Source organism: Macaca mulatta, chromosome 13, assembly GCF_049350105.2.
Source record: "Macaca mulatta isolate MMU2019108-1 chromosome 13, T2T-MMU8v2.0, whole genome shotgun sequence".
NCBI classification, from domain to species: domain Eukaryota; kingdom Metazoa; phylum Chordata; class Mammalia; order Primates; family Cercopithecidae; genus Macaca; species Macaca mulatta.
In genome coordinates, this window is record NC_133418.1 from 37929062 (window position 1) to 37950679 (window position 21618).

Consider the following 21618-nt stretch of genomic DNA (forward strand, 5'->3'; position numbering starts at 1 on the left):
CCAGGATTCTGGGAGGCCAAGATGAGAGAACTGCTTGAGACCAGGAGTTCATGACCAGACTGGGCAAAACAGCTAGTCCCCCAACTCCACAAAAAAATTAAAAATTGGCCTGGTGTCGTGGCACACGCCTGTAGTCTCAGCTAGTTGGGAGGCTGAGGCAAGAGGATCAATTGAGCCCAACAGTTCAAAGCTGCAGTAAGCTTTGACTGTACCACTGCAACTGCACTCCTGCCTGGGCAGCAGAGCAAGATCCTGTCTCTAAAAAAAGAACCTCAAAAAACAAAAAATCTAACAAACTGGCAGCAGCACAAAACCCTTTTCTGCTATGAACATGTAACCAGCCCTAACAGGGAATAATTTCATTCTTGTTTGTTCAGTGATCAGGACACATAGCAAATAGAATAGCTGATTACTTGGTTATTCAAAGAACAATTTGGTATTTTCCCTGTACATCTTACTAGGGACAGCCTTGAAGAACTTTTGTTTCTTAGAAATTCATCCTAGAATTCTTTCTCAAGAAAAATGCAAAGTCTTTTTTTTCTATTATACCTTTTTGTTCCTGCCTCTACCAAAGGATTTCATCTCGGAGAAGAATTTTTCATTTAAACACTCAGATGAAAAATCTTTCCTTGGATATCACTGAACTTCCTAAAGTTCCCTCCCTTTCTATTTTGAAGACTGCTCCTCCTCCTGTCTGACTGCCACATGGCCATCCTCCAAGCTCTATCCCAGGCTGCCTGCTTTTTCCCAGTGAACCAGTGTGCTCAGCCACTCTCCCACCTTCTAAACCTACTTTTCTATACCACAGTCTCTCTGACCTCTATCTTAAGTCTGTATCAACTGCTTGCCTATATAGGCCACCACCACTTCCCAAAAGAGACCCTTCCCTTAAAACTACTTGCACTGTCAACCTTGTAACTACTTTAAATTTCTACTTAAACTTTACATTTCATATTCATTTTCTTCCTCTACAAGTTAGTAACAGTACTACCTACAGCTATTGCTTCCTCATCTCTATTCTTCTTAGAACCCTCTCTACTGCCATATTTCTCAACTATACTTGGGTCAGCTCATGTAAAGACTGAGGAGAATCTCTCACTGTAATCACGTCTCACTGCTTCTTCACACTCCCACTGACCTCAGTCTTCCATGTACGACCAATCTGTTCCCTTTTCCTTCAAAGAAGACACTTGTTTTACAAATGTCTATACTATTTCAATTGCTCCTTCTCACTGTATCAAGATAGTCTCTTTTCTCATGCCCCCTTTCACTTCTACACCATTTTCCATGTTGCTGTGTGCCTTCTATACTTTTTCACCTCCAAAAGCATTTATCTATCTTTTCTCGGAAACCCTAATGAAAAATCTCCCTGGACAACCGGGGATAAAAACAATGAGCCATGACTAAAATAATTTTTTATTATTATAATTAAACATCTTTAACAAATCACTACTCACCCTTGAGGAATTTTTGCTCCAAGGTTAGGTGGAGAGTTGGCAGCCTGAGGAGTACTTTGCTGTCTTGGGTCCTTACTAGGTGGAGTTGCTGCAGTACAGCCAAGCAGTATCTCCTTAAAAACTGTTGTAGGTACAGACTGTACAGGACACATACTGGGAGAGGCCTAGAAGATACCAAACCAACAGATATTAAAAGGAAGTCCCTAGTTAAGAAATAATAAAATGCTACCAAATTTAAGATCATTTGCTTAATACTAAACAAGCATAATACCACTGCCAAATAAAAAGAAAGAAGAAAGTGAAACAAGTGATAAACTATAAAATTAAGGGCTTTAAGACTGTAAATAAATCACTCCAACTTTTCACAAAACTTATGTCTTCCTACAAAGGATCACAAGCTTATCTTTTTCAGATCTCTGAACTATTGTGCCAGGAAAACAGTCAGGTGGCAATTACTTTAATAATACAACGCAGAGGTGAACTTTTAAGTGACAATTTTAAACGGTGGCAGTTTCACATGCATTCACTTTGGCATGACTTGAGTGCCCACCACGCACTTACTGCGTAGTTTGGCAGGAGACCAGACCACATAGGACTCTTGTGTTAGGCAGCGATGCCTATCTGGTATCCAGATAAGCCTTTGCAATGCAATAAAAGTTGAGGACAGTTCTTGCTCTTATGTGGCTCATCAAGTCACAAAAGTCATCCCAAGCTGCAAAAAATATCAAGTTATGACAGGCCTGTGGGCAAAGCTGGGACACCTGTCCCCGTTCCCTTTTCAGGTAATTTTATCTTCACAAAAATATAAGTATCGAATCCACTTCTAAACAGTTTATACCATTCACAAAAATAAACTTCCCACCATGAAAAAAGAGACTAGATAAATTCAAGACAACAAGTCTATGGCTGAACCAGGGGAAATCAATTCACCCATCTCACCAGGCTCCTCACATGTGCTTAAATTTTTAAGTCATATACCTTTCTCAATCATCTTGCCTTACCACCAAATCTAAACTTGAAGAATCTCCAAAGTTTCTTCATCTTCTAGTTACTAACTTCTAAAGTTTGATTACAACTTCCATTAATAGATTTTTTGTTTTGTGTTTTGTTTTTTGTTTTTGAGACAGTCTCGCTATTATCACCCAGGCTAGAGTGCAGTGGCGCCATCTCGGTTCATTACAACCTCTGCCTCCTGGGTTCCAGCAATTCTCATGGCTCAGCCTCCCGAGTAGCTGGGATTGCAGGCATGCACCACCATGCTCGGCTAATTTTTCGTATTTTTAGTAGAGACAGGATTTTGCTATGTTAAGGCTGGTGTCCAACTCTTGGCCTCAAGTGATCCGCCTGCCTTGGCCTCCTAAAGTGCTGAGATTACAGGCATGAGCCACTGCGCCTGGCCAGCAGGTTTTCAAAACCTGACAATTTTGAATATATTTACATGTACTCTACTCATGAATGTTTTTCTCAGAAATTTACTATGACAGCCTTGAAAAGACTGGCTAGCATATACTAAACAGATATATCTGAAAAATAAGAATTTAATCACATGCCAAGTTTTGGCATAGTTTCAACTATTTTTAGGCACAAAATTATCTGATCATATATTATACTATTTCAGTCAACTCAATTTTGGTTAAATAGAACCTTAATGTTCTCCAGAAGGTGTTATGGTTGGTTTGGGGTGTTTTTTGAGTTTCCTAATCCTTTAAATGAGGAAATTAGTTTATTCCTAAAGTCCCTTTTGCTTATAATAGCTTACAATTCCCTGTTAATCTGAAGTTAGTCTCCCAAAGTTTAATGCCAAATCATTTTGAAATGCTTATTCAGGGCTCAATTTTACCAATTATCTTTCCTCATATAGGTCACCATCCTTATTTTGAATTATGTTTAGAGTTGATACACTAATAACTTTCCTTACTCTCCCAAGAGCAACATACTTAAGAAATTTGGATTATAAACCTAAGCATAAATTTTTACTCTGTATAAAATCAAGCCGCTCAAGTAAAAAAAAACCCTCCATCGCTCTAATTTCCCATATGTAATCAATAAACCAATAAATCTTGCCTCTATTTGCAAAGTATGTATTGAATCTACCCATTTCTTTCCATGTCACTACTACTACCATCTTTCCCCTAGGCTACACGTCTCCTAACCAACCTTCCTTCCATTCGTGTTGAATCCTCTGCATACTACCCAAGATCTCTCCTACCACAAAGCAATCTCTATAAAACATAAATCAAATAAGATCATGGCAGTCCACTGCCTACAAGAATCCCATGTGGTCCAGTCTCCTACCCACTCCTGCTCCTCCTCCCCCCATCTTTTTCACTGCCCCCCTTGCTCCCAGTACTCCAACTACACTTGCTTCCTTTCCCATCTCCTAGTGTTCTAAGCCCTTTCTTGCCTGGGCCTGTGTGCTTGTTATCTCTCCGGCTACATCGTTTTCAGTGGCTGGTTGGTTCTCTCTCTTCACCCTCAAGTCTGTTAAAATGTCACCCTCTCAGAATTTCTGATTACTCTTTCTAAAGTAGCATCCCAAAAGCTGTCCCTTACTCTTTATCATTTTTCTGTTTATACATTTCATAGCCCTTATCACGCCATGAAAGTACCTTTCACTTATTTATTGTCAGTCTCCTCACAATGGGACGCACACTCTTTATGGGCAGAGGCCCTGCTCTTATACCCACTGTTATACCTCATAAAACCAAACATACAGTGGATGCTCAATAAATAAGACTGGTGGAATGAACATACGAATGAGTGAATGCTGTGGGCACATAACATTCCTAAATAGCTATAAATCAATAAGTCTTATGAGTTACTTCAAGTGATAGGAAGTGATGATCACCACTGTAGATCAGTCTAGCAAATACTAACTTGTTGGAAGGACGGATGGAGGAACAGAGGGAAGGAGGGAAGAAAGGAGAAATCTGCTATTTATACAAAGGTAATTCACCACACCACGGAGAAGATTTGGAGAGCAGTGGCAACAGCACAGTGATGAAGACTATTGGATTTTGGCGTTAGCCTTTGGTTTGAAATTCAGTCTCTAACACTTCCTAGCACTTTCTTCCTATAAAGTATACTTTACAGGGCTGTGCTTTACCATAGTGCCTGGTGCTAAAACAAATTTTAGAGATGAGCTGTCTTAAAGCAGAAAAACATTGCGAAAACTTTCTCAATTCTGTCACCGTGTGTTAGAATTAGCAATAACTTAGCATGCTTTTCCTTTAAGAAACTCAAGTATTTCCTTCTACAACTTTCCTAAGGTGTAGCTCAACAGGAACAGGACTCCAATTCCCAAACCCATGTTCACAAGTGCACCACTGCACTGGCCTCTGACTCAACAAAGGGTCAAAGTTTCTTCTTACCTGAAGAGTTTTCCCTGAAGGTCTTCTATACCAGTCATGGCAATAGTTCCTCCCTGCCAGCAGACGGAGATAATATAATTGAGTGTATGATAGAATTCTAAAAAGGACACTGCTGGCTCACACTCCTCAGCAGACTCTTTCCCAACTAACCAGGCAACATCGTAACTCTGAGGAATAGTCTGCTAGGCAGAGAAGACCTTCAAGGAGCCAGATATCACTGGCAAACAGGTTTAGCTTAACCAAAAGTATTCATCAAGACAGTCAAGAGTCTTGCCTACCTAATCCCAAATGCCTGTCTTCCAAAGACCACCCTAAAAGTGCCTGTCCAACACATCTGGGAAGTGCAAACACAGTGAGAATCGTGCTGAGTGTGTTACTGTACTCACCTTTCACTCATACATTTTCAAATACTTTCCTTCCCCACTGCTTCCTTTATCTCTCCAGCCCTCTTGAAATCTACGCCAGGCCAGTATATCCAAAACTTGTCTGATTACAAGAATCACCCAGAATGAAAGGTATTTGCCAATATGGAATAATAGTTATAATACATTGCAAAGGAATCAAGGAGGCTACAAGACTATGGTTTTTAGTTTTAAAAAACTAACAAAAATATCAGGTCTCTGTGATACATATGGGGGAAAAAGAGATAGGAAATAAGTATTTCAAAATGTAAACAGAGAGTCTCTGAGAAGTATAATTATAAGTGATGATTCTATTCTTTACTATACTTTTCTAGGTTAACCAAAAATTTTAAAATGAGATGAGCTTAATAATCAAAAAAATATTTTCAAACACTTCTAAAACCCAGGTAAAAATCCACCACCTTCAACTCCCTTTAGAATGACATGACTAGCATAGAGCTCAAGAGCTGCAACGTACATTTTTAAAACACTTTATTTAGTTTATCATTTTAGATGCAGAAGTTAAGAAACTTATCTCCAGGCTAAAGTGCAGGCTTATTTTTTTTAATAGCTTCTAATGTGCCCATCAATCAGCTCAATAGCACATATAACATGGGCAACATGCTGAGAAAAATAAAAAAGTAATGCTCCCTACCTTTTAAGAATTTGAGTCAAGAAGACAGGATCACATCATATATGTCTATATACCCACATTTTACAAGTACCTCCTTGAAGGTTAGAAATTTACTTGCTCAAACGCCTTTCCCATTGCTGACACACTCAACACTCTGAAGGCACATTCCCCCACAGGAGGTTCCCACTGACCTCAGTTCTGCTTGCACCCCAGACTGATTGCTCCACCATCCAACAGGATATGCCATTCCTATTCCTGACCCCTCTTCCTCAGCACACCTCGCAGCTCAGCTCCCCTTTTCATCATACTCCAATTTACACTGACACATTCCCCATGACAGGTAACACACAACCAACTTCTCCAAACTGATACTTACTAACTCTAGACTACTAATAATTTCTCTAATGTTAAAACCTGACATAAAGAAATTATTGTTCTATCCTGTTTATCTCTCAGCTTCTAATACTATGGATTACTCGACAATATTGTCTCTGAGCTTGACATCCTCTGTGTAGTCCTGGCCACATTACTTACCCAGAGCCTTACTATCTGTTCCCTTCTAGACCAGGGACCCCTTTTCCTCACCAGCTCAGCCCCTTTCTACACTGGGAGACTATATAGTATCATAAATAACTGCCTGACCATGTCACTTGGGATTCCTAAGCTAGAACTGTCATGTTCTTTGAGGCAGACATTCCATTTGTTCTACCTACTTCATTAGCTAGGTTCCTGTGCTTCCTCAGTCCTAACACCTAGTCTTCCACCAAATTCAACTAATGCTGTCTCCTAAATAGCTCTCCACCCCCTTAGCTACCGCCTCACCTCAAGCCTATTTATGATGTGCAATACAACTAACCTAATCAGTGCCCTCATTTCTATTCTCATATCCTTCTCTCATCCATCATCTAACAAAGCTTAAGTCAATCTCCTGAACTTAAAACCCCTGAACACCCCAGACACCCCTACTTCATCTGCAGCATAAAACCCAAACTTCCTATCTCTGACCCTGCTTCTCTTTTTCCACGCCTCCTGTGCCCCAGCCACAATGAAACATTTGCCCTTCACCAAACAAGACATGTCCTCTCTGTCTCACGGGTTCTGCCCAGGCTGCCTCTTGAGGCACCTGCAGAGCTCCTGCCCACAGCACTCCCCCTGCACTTGTGGGAGCCCTTTGGAAGTCTGTCTCCTTCACTATCCTATGGACTCTGAGACAGGAACTCCAGATACCTTTCAATCTCCAGGACCAAGTATCCACCACACAGTGAGTACTTAATACAGTAACTGGTTTTTTGGATGGATGTACTTGAAATTACCTTGTAAACTTTAAGGCAAAAATGAAAGGTAGTAAGACTAATTTCCATAATTACTTCTTCATTCTTTCCTAAACAACCTGAGCCTCCACTCAAGAAGTCAAAGCCTATACCCTTTCAAAGGAGGGCAGAGGCTTCAGACACTGGTTTACAAAGCTTTTGGTGAAGTATCAAAGTTCCTGTTGCCTGTATACAGGCAAAGATTCAAGAAAGCCAATTAACCATCCTAGCTACATAGACTCAAGTGTTTGTGTGGCACAGTGCTAGCTTTGGTTCCAGTCGATGCTGTAGTCCAGTCTGCCCTTAATCAAAAAACCTAGATTCATTCATTGGCTTCCTGGCCCACTCCCCATGCCATTTCTCCTGGCCTTGGTCAGTTTTTAAATTTTAAACTCCATGCTGGGGCAGAGCATTACAAAGGAGTTTTCAATAATTATAACACAGGAAACTATCCATGTGACAAGTGCATTTGGATTCCGAAGGTGCAAAAAAGTTATCTGTACTGTAATAGGTCCTAATGATTTAATTCACCTAAAAAAGAAATAGTCTTGGTCCAAATGGTAACTATTTCAGAACAGAATTAAATCTGGTACCTGAACCCATGGTAGCATTCACAAAAGCCTATACTTTTCTGGGCAGAAATTAGTAATGGCAAACCAATCACTTCCTTTGAAATACATTTGTTTACCCAATCACAAACGACCAATCAAAATTCCTTATTATTCAGAAGGTGAGGGTCCTATTTCAACACCCAAACTACTCAGAATTCTAAGGCTCCTTCCCTCTTTTCATGCCAGGCACTGACACACACAACTCAATTTACCTTTAAGAACACTTCCACACGGTGAAATTGTCAAATCTATTGAGAATCTCCAGCAAATACCAAAAAATGAAACTTTTTTACATAAAATAGTGAACCATATACTTATATTATCTCCATCTGCTTCAGTGTAGAAATTATGGCCAAGATCTGGAACTAGCAAAGAAGAGCAGACAGCAATATAACACTAAAAAAATTGGCCATGCAGCCAGGGGCAGTAGCTCACTCATGACTGTAATCTCAGCACTTTCGGAAGCTGAGGCGGGAGGATTGCTTGAGCCCAGGAATTCAAGATCAGTCTGATCAACATACCAAGACCCTATCTCTACAAAAAACACAAAAATTAGCCAGACGTCGTGCATGGCACATGCCTGCAGTTCCAGCTACTCTGGAGGCAGGAGTTCAAGGCTGCAGTAAGCTCTGACTGCACCACTGCACTCTAGCCTGGGTGACAGAGTGAGATCCTATCTCTGAAACAAAAATAATTAAATAAATGATTAAAAAATATAAACTAGCCATGCAATGTTAGCGTTAAGGAAAGCTTTACACAAGTGACATAAATAAAGGTTACCTCAGAGCAAGATTTTGCTTGTTTGGAAACCAGGGTTCCATTATTCTCAGAAGACTTGCGTTTTACAGCTCCAATTCTTGCAGAATTACCTAAAATATTTAAAAATAGGTTAAGTTGGCTTCCCTGTTTCTCTTAATATAAGAAAGGAGGAAAAGGGAAAGGAGAAGAAAGATTTTAATAACGTATCTTACCACATGTCACAAGGTTATCGTGTACAACTTCAACATGAATCAGTGATGGATCAACAATTTTCAGTGCTGGAATCTTAAAAATAAATGAAACAAACATACAGGAAAATAAAAATGCTCAAGAACATACTGAAAATCAGTTTCAAATAATAAAGGTATTTAGTGCCTAGCAAATCATACATGCTTTGTATAGTTATCATACTTTGTCGAGTTATCTTACAAGGAGTTATTGTTGTCTTTACCTCCTCACAGTTGACTTGAAGAGTTTTTGATGCTGGGTTTCCACTTACAACGGTTGCTGAAAACCACTGAGTAGATGGGTCCAAGCTATAAATTTTTACTTCTGAACCAACTAAGTTTTTGTCACCTTAAAAAAAAAAAAAAAAAAAAAAAAAAAACTTAGAACCATTTGCATTATCTCCCAATAGCAACATCATCCAGGACAATCTTTTCCTAAGTCTTTTTTTTAAAAAATGCAAAAGTAAACATTAAAAGAATCACTACAAACATAAGATGACTGACATTTCAGAAAAGCTAAGAGAAAATTTAAACTTTTTATTTTGTATCAGACTGAAGTCATATCAGACAATTCATCAAGACCTCACTCACTGTCCTGTGTAGTTTTAGAGGAATCAAATTCAGGAACCCCAACAGAAATACTATGTCTGATAATCTAAAAATCACAGAAAAAAATGTATGATTGTAGAAACTCAGTAACATAAATGGGAAAGTAAGGAGTATCAAATTAATGACCTATCCATTTTATATGGCTGATATTCCAAACATATCAAATTCCACATCAAAATATAGCTGAGCTTTAAAAATATCTACTTTATTTATTTATTTTATTTTTTTTTGAGACAGGGTCTTGCTCTGTCACTCAGGCTGGAGCATAGCAGTGTAATCAGGGATCACTGCAGCCTTGACCTCCTGGGCTCAAGTGATCCTCCTGCCTCAGCCTCCTGAGTAGCTGGGATTACAGGCATGTGCCACCACACTGGGATAATTTTTTTAAAAATGTTTTGTAGAGATCGGCATCTCCCCGTGTTGCCTAAGCTGGTCTTGAACTCCTATCCTAGGCTCAAGCAATCCTCCCACCTTGGACGTCCCAAAGTGCTGGGATTACAGGTTTGAGCCACTGTGCCTGGCCCTACTTTACTGTTAGTTTCATATAATCCCCAAACTTTCCAAATTTCAGAGGTTTCAGCAACACACACATTTTTTGAATTTCAAATTTTAAAACTCTTAAAAATTTATTTGAGCAAAAAAGAAAGAAATGGCTGGGCATCATGGCTCACATTTGGCAGGCAGATCACTTAAGGCCAGGAGTTTGAGACCAGTCTGGCCAACATGGTGAAACCTTGTCTCTACTAAAATACAAAAACTAGCCAGGTGTGGTGATACATGCCTGTAGTCCTAGCTACTTGGAAGGCAGAGGCTGCAGTGAGCCAAGACAGCACCACTGCACTCCAGCCTAGGAACAAGACTCTGTCTCAAAAAAAAAAAATAAAAGAAGAAATTTCAATGAGCAAATGAATGAGAGGCTAAACCCTAGTTTCTCACAAGCTAATTATTGGTCAACTCATGAACTATCAACACTAGATAATGCATATACCTTTTAAAAGATGGCTTTCATCTAAATGCTTCACTATCAAAGCTTGAAATTCTTTGCTGACAATCTGATTATCCGTAAGAGAAAGTCGAAGACTGTTTACATCCTGAAAAATGAAAAATCATTACATGTTAAGGAATAACAGTTAATAAGAAGAGTTATTTAAATTCCAGTGGGCTATTTCAATTGGTTAATCAAATGGGTTAAAGTAGTGTCAACAAACCACGTGATAGCCCAAATCATTCCAATTCCAGTAAACCAGATGGCTCAAAAAGTCCTAAACCATCAAATGATCACAGCTATAAGGCAGACTGAAGTAAAGTCATCCCAAGCTAGAAGCATGGGAAATATTAAGAGCAGATCAAAGCATAATTTTAAATATGACTAACTTTGTCGATGGGAAAAAAGCAAGCAAACAAATAGCTGGTCAATCCAAGTAAAAAACACTCTGTATCCTAAATACTGTGGATGGGGAAATCACAATCTAAATCCAAGGGACAAAAAACACAGATAAGACACACAAGAGACAGATGTACATGGTCAATTCATTTCAATTACTGTTTGGGTTTTATTTTATATAACACACTGCCTGTGCCATATAATACACTGTGTAACCTCCTAGCAGGGGTAGATGACCATAACTGAGAGTTAGTTTATTCATCAATCAGAAGAATGTTTCCTTAATCAGTGTTCTCCAAACCTTTTGATACATCATAAAGATTAACTCCAAAGGTACACATATCTCTTTCCACCAAACTCCACTGATTATGGGCAGCCCTTTTTTCCATATTCCCATTAGTGAATCCATGGCTGTGCCCAGTGGCCACCCTGGGGATGAGCAAGCATGCACCCATGATGGCAATTTTAGGGAAAATCTTGAACCACATCTCGGCCTGGTTACCTAGGCCAAAACTCTATTTTCTAAGGCACCTTAAAGCTGACCAAGCTTCAGCTCCCTTCCTGGTAAGAAACTGCTGTTTTTAACAACCCATTTCACACAGATTATTTTAACATAACTAGTATTACAAATGCTTTTTTTTTTTTTTTTTTTTTTTTTTTACAAAAAGGGATGTGGGGGGACAAACAGAAAATCTGAATGAATAGCCTCAGGCTTCAGAGTAAGCCAGTTCTGAAACATTCAATTCTTGGCAGCAGCTCCATTCTTGGCACTATTCCACAGTCTTCTGGCTTTGTGTGCACACCCAGTTATGATAAATGTAATACAGAAACTGTCAATAGGAATAACCTGCCAAACCGAATTCTAGCAGGGCAAAGAAAAAACAGTGCTAAACACAGAAGCCCTTCCAATATCAGGCCTTTATGCTTTTCTGCCACTGTGAAATGGTTAGTGACCAAGAATGGTTCATCCATTTTTCCCACTGGGAAGGATAAATAGTCTGTTAGAGAGAGAAGCCGCACTGGAAAAATGTATTTCTTTTGCCAAGTAACATTAGACAAACCTAGGGTCTCCATAAGAGATCAATATTAATTACCAGAACGTGTTCGTTTTTGTTTTCTCATGCATGTATTGTTTATACAATTTCAAAAAATTTAATTGTATTCTCCAATTCCTACTACAAGATGAAAGTACATAATAATGGAAAGAACTGCAAAGGGCTTCAATAAAGTAGAAAAATATCAGGCTACCTAGAAGAGTTTTAGGGCTTACCAAAAGTGCAAGACAGTTGTCCAGATACCTTATCTTTTTCTCACCCACAGATAACTGAGTGAAATTCAATCTAAAGACGGACCCTAACTTTCAACCCCAATTTTTGCATATGCCAAATGATATTCACGTGCTCTGTGCATTATCTAGAGCAAGTATCCTACTGGGGTGATCACATCCCCCAATGTGGACTTTTGTACAGCCTACTGTGATCACCCATATCTACAAGATAATTATCTGAAGTACTAAACTTTGAAAACTCAACATCAGTAAAAGACCACACATTATATTTCTCCCAGTTAATTATATATTAATATTGTATTAATGACAACATTCACACTGATGGCTCACAGCCCCTCTGAGAATAAATATAAACTTACTAATTTAGATGTTTCTTTTTCAACCTCAAGAAACAAAACTTAGAGTTCTACCTTAACTGAAAACCTTAAATATAGGAAAGATGTAAATTCAGAAAACATCACTAAGAATAAAAAATTCCTTTTATCACTCACTAAAGCAAAATATCCACAACCTCCCTGTATGTTATTTGATCCCTGCAAGCAAGTCAGTCTTCCTTTTAAGGCAGGAAAAATATCCAGATGGGTATTAACCTAAGAACTTGTGTCTGAAATTAACTAAGAGAAAGCATCTTCCTCTGTTCCATTACTTATACATTATAAAATAAGGTTCAGATTATGAATCCTGTTTTCACTCACTTTCCAGATATGGAAGTACGGATGAGACTCAAGTAGAGGGAAAGCCAGTGCTTTGGGCTTCCCAACACAGGCTTGGCAACCCGGTAACCACTGACCCCAAACCACTTTTAGCAAATAGGTTTCAGAGTTCTATACCACAAAGAAACAAGTATGAAGTCACAAAACAGAAAGTGGTAAAGAAGATTATTCAGCTTTATAAATGATTATCTAAAAGATAAATATTATTATAATGTGTGTTTGTGCACGCGCGTGAAGTCTATTCTCACCCATTTGCAGTATTTAAGTTTTATCAAGTTGCAAAAAAATGGTTTATTAACAAATACTGAACCATTGCTCCTAGGGGAAATACAGGCATAGGTTCCTTCGAGCCTCTGGTCACATTTTCATCAAACAATTGACACATAATCTTGTTTTATGCGTTTCTGTTGAAAGACATCTTATTTAACATACACTGCTTATGCACTAAACTTGAATTCACAGCCAAGAGCACTATAACTCACAGATGAACGAAGCTTATCTAACACATTTTGTTCCTAAGACACATCATGGCACTTCAGCACTGCTGCTGAGACCATTTTAAACAGTGAAATCACCAAAAAAAAAAAAAAAAGCACAAAAATGCAGCACTAGACTGCAAGAAGCACACTTGTTTACAGCATAAGTGAAACAAGGTGGAACATCACCTATTTAACCTTAGCTAGGAGCTGGGAACCTGCATCACGCAACTCAAATTGTTTGCAGCTCTGTAAGTACTGGTAACGACCATGAGTCACCACAAGTATTGATTTGGGGTTACAAATATATTTTAGCAAGTAGATAAATTCACAAACATAGAATCTACAAATAATGAGGACTGCTTATATATATGTATGCATAAGTGTATATATGTGCATGCACATATATGTATATAAACAGTCTACTTTTAAACATTATTTTCATATTACCTAAGTGTTTTCCATACACACACACCATCAACTATAGTCCTTTCAACCATAAATGGACAGCACTAACCCAAAAGCTAACACTGAGGAATGAGTCTAACACCTAATTGATGATGGGATGGGTTCTTTCCCGTTAGGTATTTAAATTAGAGCAATCAACATCAATACATTTGGCCACTGAACAACACAGGTGTGGACTTTGCAGACCCCTTATCAACAGATTTTCTTCCACCTCTGCCACCCCTGAGATTGCAAGACCGAAAGCCTACTCAACATGAAGACAAGGATAAAAACCTTTATAATGATCTACTTCTACTTAATGAATACTAAATGTATTCTGCTTACGATTTTAATAACATTTTCTTTTATCTAGCTAATTTTATTGTAAGATACAGTATGTAATACATACACAAAATATATGTTAACCAACTGTTTATCAACAAGGCTTCTGGTCAACAGTAAGCTATTAGCAGAGTTTGGAGGGAATCGAAGTTATATGTAGATGTTTTACTGTGCAAGGGGTCGGCATCCATAATACCCGCACTGTTCAAGGTTCAACTGTACTTTACTTCTCATGTTAAAGGAGTTCGTATTTCTGTTTCTAAAGATTACTACTGTTTCTATGTTTTACCTGTATAGGCTTCAAAACATCTTTAGAAAGAAATACTCTTTGTTGATCTCCCAGAAAGCGAATAGAAGTTATGGATCCCAAACCAGCTTTGTCCAACAGAGGTTTGTACATCTAAAACAAAAGAAAACACGTTAGCATCATAACTGCTGTCAGCATAATTCTGAAAATAGGAACTGGCTTTTTTCCATACACAGAGAAAGTGATAAAGCCATTAATTTTTTTTATTTACTGCAAGTTATCTCACAACTACTATTTATGCAGCCACAGATAATACAATTTTTATTCAAACCCAGTAATTTAAACCAGATAGATGTTTGGGAGTTATTAATATACAGGACTGGGTCCACAGATTCATGGTTTCCCAAAAATTTATGCAAAAACTGTTTGTATGCACACTTTTCTGGGGAGACAGGCCTGTGTTTTTACCCAGTTCTAAACAGCTGGAAAAAAAATACAAAGAGCAAAATAAAACTTTAACCACAACCCTTATCTCTCAAGAATCTCCATGGCAGCTCTTTTCACTTATGGGCAAAATCTGATCACAATCTGATCAGCCTTCAACTATTCTCCCGGCCTTTCCAAACTATCTAGATCCAACCTTTACTCCTTGAAGCACCAGCTCAAGTCCTATAAAGACTAAAGTGCCCTCTCCAGACAGCACTCACTCTTCTCTTTGCACCACACTTTACAATGTGGATAAAGCACAATCATATACTGACTTACAGTATCTTTAAAGCCAAAAAATATAATAATCCAGAGGGAACCTTAAAGATCATAAGATCAAGGCTGGAAACCATACAGGAAACAAGGCAACAGCTACTATTCAGTTCCAGCCTATTGCTGCCTTAAGGCTCCAGTGCTGCCATTATCTTGTAGATTTTTTAAGAGACAGTGGAAATCTAGATTTTTAGATGTATTCTCCACATTTTTTAAAGTAGGCAATTAATTCAAATGTTTTGAAAGTATTGCAAGGGCCAAACCAAACAGATCTATATGTTTGCATATGACTGCTAGGTTCCTGCCTTCTGACCTAGACATTCCCACTACTACCTCCAGGGCTGGCAGGAGATCCTGGGAACTTTTCTGACTTTCTGGCATTACATTTATATATTCCTTATTTTACCCACAATGGATAAAACGCCCTCTTCTCAGGAGTTCAATAAGCCCAAGTTTTACTCACTATTGCAGGCCACTGTACAATTCGTTCAGAAATTTCAGGTGACTTTCTTTCAGCTAAAACCAAGTTATGTTCTACTAAAAATGCTCTCCTTAGAAGACTGTAGACTTCTATCCATCTTCTTTTCCTCCAAGATTCCCCATCAAATTCCACACACACCTAGACAGACAAAATTGGGGGGTGGGGGAAGCAGATTCAATTTGTAAAAATAAGCATTACAAATGCCCCAGTTAATAATGAACTATACCTTCATTATTCTATGTGAATCTTTTATCTGGATGTGCTTTCCCCCTTTCAGCTCCCTCACGTCCCGTCACAGCCCACAATACATAATCACACATGAACCAGGCTTTGGCTCCCAATTCACTTCGGGATGCAGAAGTCAAGGCTTTTTGGGCCAGTCTCTGTCCCTAAAGTAAACCCCTGGGAAGCCCAGAAACCAAAGAACCCCTACTTAGCAGGTGTTTACATACGTTAATTAGACATCTGAACTTTTGGAATTGGAAGACAAAAATTTGAAACTCAAAAGATGTACTTAATAGAATTGCATTGTAACTCTCTGTTGACAATATAAGTGGGCTTCAGACAACACCCCATCACCACAATCCACCACCTGCTTTTGAATTCCTCTGAAATGAGTAGAATTTAGCACAAGGCCTAATATATAGCACATCTTCAATATCCCTTTCAGTTGAATAAGCTAGGAAATTTACCACAGAATTTGGAGTCTAAAACTACTAGTTTGATAACATAGAAACAAGTAATTAATATAATGACTACAGAGTTTTTCAGAACTATAACTTCTTACATGAAAGTTAAACTACCTTGAAATATTGTTTTCCAACTAATTGTAATGTTTTCTGCTTCTGACCTGCATAATACTTTTAACCCTAAGGCTGCAACTCTTATAATTTGTATACATATTTTAAGACATTAAAAAAATTCAGTCTAAAAGTGGGCTTCTGGGAGTGATCTATGAGTAGGAATTGTTTACAAAACCATAAAACTCAAAGTCATATAAAAGCACTGAAACACTCCAGCTTCCTTAACCCAATATGAATATGCTACCCCTTAACTTATTCTAGGTCCTCTTTAACGCTTTTTGTATTCTACCAATGACAATAAACTCCCTCAATATTCAGTGTAAAAATCACTGTTTCTATTTGATTTAAAATTCCTCCTCTCACTAAAGAGGTCTCTCATTTTGGTTTCCAGGAATTAGTTAATACATCTATCATCTATCAAATCTGTTCATAATTTTACAGACATCAGTCATATATCCCTTTTCAACCTTAAGTTTATTAACTAGTTAACTTCATCTGTCAGAACAAAATTCATATATCCTTTCCTCAAACCCTCCCTTACCAAAGTGCCTCTCTCTCCCAAGGGAGGTCTCCTTACTAATTGCACTCAAAGTTCTGTACTTTTCCGTCTTAGCTCTTATCCACACTTTGCATTATTTATTTGTGGTTAACTGATTGACAAATAAATTCTAATAGGTCAAAGTCTGTCTCTGCTTTTGCTTACCACCGTATATCACTGGTATATGGAAACTAATCGGCACTCAAATACTTGTTGGAATAGATTAATGAATAAATTTCCCTCTGCATTGGGTTCCTATCTTGTTTCTCTCATCTACTTAGAAGGCACTAAATTCCCACATTAGCCCCAATCCCAAACCTTCTCCAGTCCACAGGATAAAAATAAATGAAATCTAAGATCTACCCTACCCTTCTCAGCCAACAAAACATGCATCCCTAACTTCCCAGGCAACTTTACCTAGGAAACTACATATCTTCTTGGTATTTTAGGCTTTTAACTTTGCAGTTATTACTGAGTACTTTCCAAATCAGAATGAATGTAAACACCCGCGTGGCAAGGCCCATATATGTTTCTCCCTGGTTATATATATGTTTTCTATCACTGTAATCAACCAAATGGTCTTTCACAAAGGTTGGCAGAGACTGCCCATCTTTCTTTCTGTTTCCTAGCCACGGAATCCGTATCTTCTGACATCTCCCCTAAATTGGCTAGTCTTTCTGCTCCATATTCACATCAACCTCAAACTCAACCAAGCTTTAGGTGGACAGTTTTCTCATTTATCAGCAATGTGGCATAAGAGGCATGAGCACCCACAAATTCCAGATCCAGATTCAGAGATCTTGGTTTGAATTCCCAGCTATATTGAATCTCTCTTAGAATGATTTTACATATATAAAATAAAATATTTACAATTACAAAGGAAACCAACTAACCTGCACCCCAGGTTAAGAACCCTCACTTAGAAAATCTAAGTTCTCGCAACGTTTTTCAAAATGAAAAACGTAACACCTCTCATTGCATAGTTGGGCATATTTCAAAAGACAGTATGTAAAGGGTCTGGCAAAACAACTCAGTAGTTTTAATACCTCCATGGTTAATTCAAATCTTATCAAGGTATCACCTATTAGGAGCAGGGGAAAGAGGGTCTTCAACATGATTAAGATCTATTCAGCGCAAAAAAAAAAAAAAAAAAAAAAAAGTGCAGGATTAAGACGGATTAAGATCTTAAGTGGTTTCCCAAAACTTAAGCAACATCACAGTTCTTACCAGATCACTATCTAAAGCTTAAGATAACCATAAACCAAAAGCCAGACAGGATCCCTATTCATATCCCAATTTTTGAGTGATGTGAAAAAAAAAAATTCAGTTCCTTAAAAACAATTTAAGCTTATGACTTTCAAATATTAGGCTGCGTTAGCCAAAAATTCACATTATCTTTGGTTTGGAAAAAGACGACTTTAAAAAATACATAATAAAACCAACAAGTTGTGAGCTTTCTTCAATATTGTTCAAAAGTTTCCTAGCAAAACCATATATGTCAGTCAGGCACGGTGACTCACACCTGTAATCCCAGCACTTTGGGAGGCCAAGGCAGGAGGATCACTTGAGTCCAGGAGTTCTAAACCAGCCAAGGCAAAGTGGGGAAACCTCGTCTCTACAAAAAATACAAAAATTAATGAGGAGTGGTGGTGCACACCTCTGGTCCTAGATATTTGGGAGGCTGAGGTGGGAGGATTGCTTGAGCCAAGGAAGTTGAGGCTGCAGTGAGCTATGATTGCGCCACTGCACTTTAGCCTGGGGGACAGAGCGAGACCCCATTTCCAGAAAAAACAAAGCATCTTTCATTTGTGCCTTGAGGTCTGAGGTTTTACATTTAATGACATCCCCCCAAAAAGCCTCTTCTGTGGACATTTAAAGACACTTATTTTTTGAGACAGTCTCAATCTGTTGCCCAAGTTGGAGTGCAGTGGTGCAATCTCAGCTCACTGCATCCTCTGCCTCCCGGATGCAGGTGATTCTCGTACCTCAGCTTCCCAGGTAGCTGGGATTACAGGTGTGTGCCACCACACCTAGCTAATTTTTGTATTTTTAGTAGAGACTGGGTTTTACACCATGTTGGCCATGCTGGTCGTGAACTCCTGACCTCCACCCGTCTTGGCCTACCAAATTACTGGGATTACAGGTGTAAGCCACTGCGCCTGGCCTAAAGAGACATTTAAATTCAGTAAGAACTAAAGTGACTTGACCAAGCTCATGCAAGCTGACAGATACAACTAGTTTCTATTCCAAATTGTTATTTCACCCGTGCTCCTTTGGTTCACAATGAGATGTGTAACTTAGGCCGCGTGACTTCAAAAGCCAGAGTCAATTATGATTCACTACCTATAATTTTGAAATCTGCTCCTTTTAATATGGTATTTTGCAAATGTGTACCTTATTAGTACCTATGAAACACCTTGACCAAATGCTCGGTATTTCAGATTTTTCAAGCTAGTATTTCCCCAACAGAAAATCTCTGATATATAATTATATCTAATAAACTAATATCAAAATCTCCCACTCTTACCATACTCTCGTCTCACCTGACTATATGATTATAAAAGCCATCAGAAAGACCAAGGAAAATGTTTCCAAGTTTAAAAGTAGGAGCACAGAATGATACGGTTTTTAGACAAGAAATTTTTAATTACACGTCTATTTTGTGCCCTGTACAATGCAGAATACTACTTAATTCACTATCCCACAAAGAAATTAATTCCTTGTGCTTCCACTTATGTCTTCTTATGCCTAAATAAAATGTTTGTCTAAAATCCCAAGGTCCAGCATTCAATTAAAAGGGGCAGTTTTTATACTGTGCTAGTTTTTTCATTTTATGTGGCTTGACTGGCAGCAGACTGCACTAACATTAAAGTTCCAATGGTGTGCAAAAATGAAAGGCTAGGCATTAGTCAAGTAACCCAACTGCTGACAATAGCAGGAAATAGTACATACAGATGGCAAGGACTACTTACCTGCTAAGGACACCCCTAAGGACTAAGAAGGGGCATTAGACTCAAGGAAAAGCTAGGCTTCAAGGAAGAAAAGGACAAGTTAAAGAAGCAGGGCATTCCCAGCATGCATAATTATGTGAACAAAATCAGCTAGGAAGCAACTCATTTCATACTCAAGTAGAAAGAGCAGAATAAAAATAAGATTAAAGTGGTCTTTATAGCCACATCTAATTAAGATCTGTTGTCATTCCAGATGAAGAGAATGCTACTGCCTCATCAGTAGATTCTTTCTGAACTGTTGCTCCACAGGAGAGGTAATAATTTTACGATTCCTTCATTTATCCATTCAAATAGTTGAGCACACACTACATGCCAAGCAGTGTTCTAGGTGCTAGGGATATAGAGGCTAGCAAACTAAAATGCTCTAACCTCGCTCTACCTGAATATTAAAGCCCAGTGTCCAAGGTCTGGAGACAAACTTGGACAAGTTATTTAACTTCTTTACGCCTCAGTTTTTGACACTAAAAATGTAGTTTACCATCTAGGATATCTGTAAGGATTAAATGAAGTAATCGCCACATAATAATCATTTAATGATTATTTTTTCTTTGCTAAATCCTGATGTAACCACTTAATCATAGTTATCTACTGTTATTATGTCTTCACCTTAACTTCTATGTAACCAACTACTAGACATATTATCTTTTTGTCATCTAAATAAGTGATTCTGTTACAAAGTCTTTCTAGATGAAACAAAATTAACAAGCCTTGGCCTCATTAATATCATGCCTAGCTATCTAAGCAAGCCAGTCTAGACAGACGTGTATTGGTCCTAATAATAGAAGAATGGTTACATATTCCTTGAATGTTATTTATTGACATTAATCTCAGCTCCTCGCCCCACCCCCATCCCACCCCCGCCAAAACGTAAAGCCCCTAAACCCTAGTGCAAGCATGTTCTTAGTTACTTGGTTCCTGCCTGTATCTCACCAAGCACAAATTGGTTTCGGTGTTTTGAACCCAGGAGTTCCAGACCAGCCTGGGCAACAAGACCCCTGAACTCTAAAATCAAGGTAAAATAAAATCCTATTTTTTGTTAAAGGCAACTTAGCCCCCAAACTTAATATCTGCTACTCAACTAAGAAATGCAGTGATAAATCATGACTAGAAAAGAGACAGTAGATTGGCATCTTACATGAGGGGTGAGTTGTGATGTGTACAAAGTAAGGCAAAAATTCAACCTAGCCAAAATTGTTTTTGACATGAACTCCCAGGTGTCTTCAGGTTAGGCACCGAAGTGCAGTGGAGAAGACACTCGGCCAAATCTGGATTCGCAGCCTCCCTTAGTAGTTAATTATGCAAATCTGGAGACGATTCCTTTTCCTAAATCTTTCCTCATTCTGAAAATGAAGACATCACCACCTCCTCAAAGGTCGGGGGTGGAGAGAGGAGATTTAAAAATATATACATGTAAAGTTCCTCCTAGATTGCCTGCCTAACCCAACAGGTCCTTGGTCACTGTCAGAGAAGAGAAGGGAACGCCTAGTCTCTCAACATCTGCCAAAGAACTAAAGACTGTAAAGTTTAAATAAAATCTTGTTTCCATTCAAATCACATAAAAACAAATGCACTAGAGAAAATTTGATTTGGCAGGTGAAATAAACCACAACAAACACGACTGAAATCTAGTACACAAAGCCCATCTTATAGAAAGGTTATAAGTCCAAAGCAAAAAGGTTAGCCATTCTTGTACCACAATATATCATCTCTATAAACATCAAAAACTGATTTGGCAGAAAAATGAGCGGAA

General features: G+C 38.4%; 1 protein-coding gene across 5 annotated transcripts in view; it reads right to left on the minus strand.

Moving 5' to 3' along the window:
- KDM3A (lysine demethylase 3A) overlaps window positions 1-21618 on the minus strand; it is a 53034-nt gene that overhangs the window by 28479 nt on the left and 2937 nt on the right. For all 5 annotated transcript variants that reach the window (XM_077959077.1, XM_028832321.2, XM_002799326.4 and 2 more), the window contains exons 3-9: window positions 15499-15654; window positions 14319-14429; window positions 10368-10470; window positions 8995-9119; window positions 8756-8828; window positions 8565-8653; window positions 1458-1621 (exon numbers count right to left, since the gene is read on the minus strand). In XM_077959077.1, coding sequence (XP_077815203.1) covers window positions 1458-1621; window positions 8565-8653; window positions 8756-8828; window positions 8995-9119; window positions 10368-10470; window positions 14319-14429; window positions 15499-15654 — 821 coding nt within the window. The remainder of the gene's footprint in view (window positions 1-1457; window positions 1622-8564; window positions 8654-8755; window positions 8829-8994; window positions 9120-10367; window positions 10471-14318; window positions 14430-15498; window positions 15655-21618) is intronic.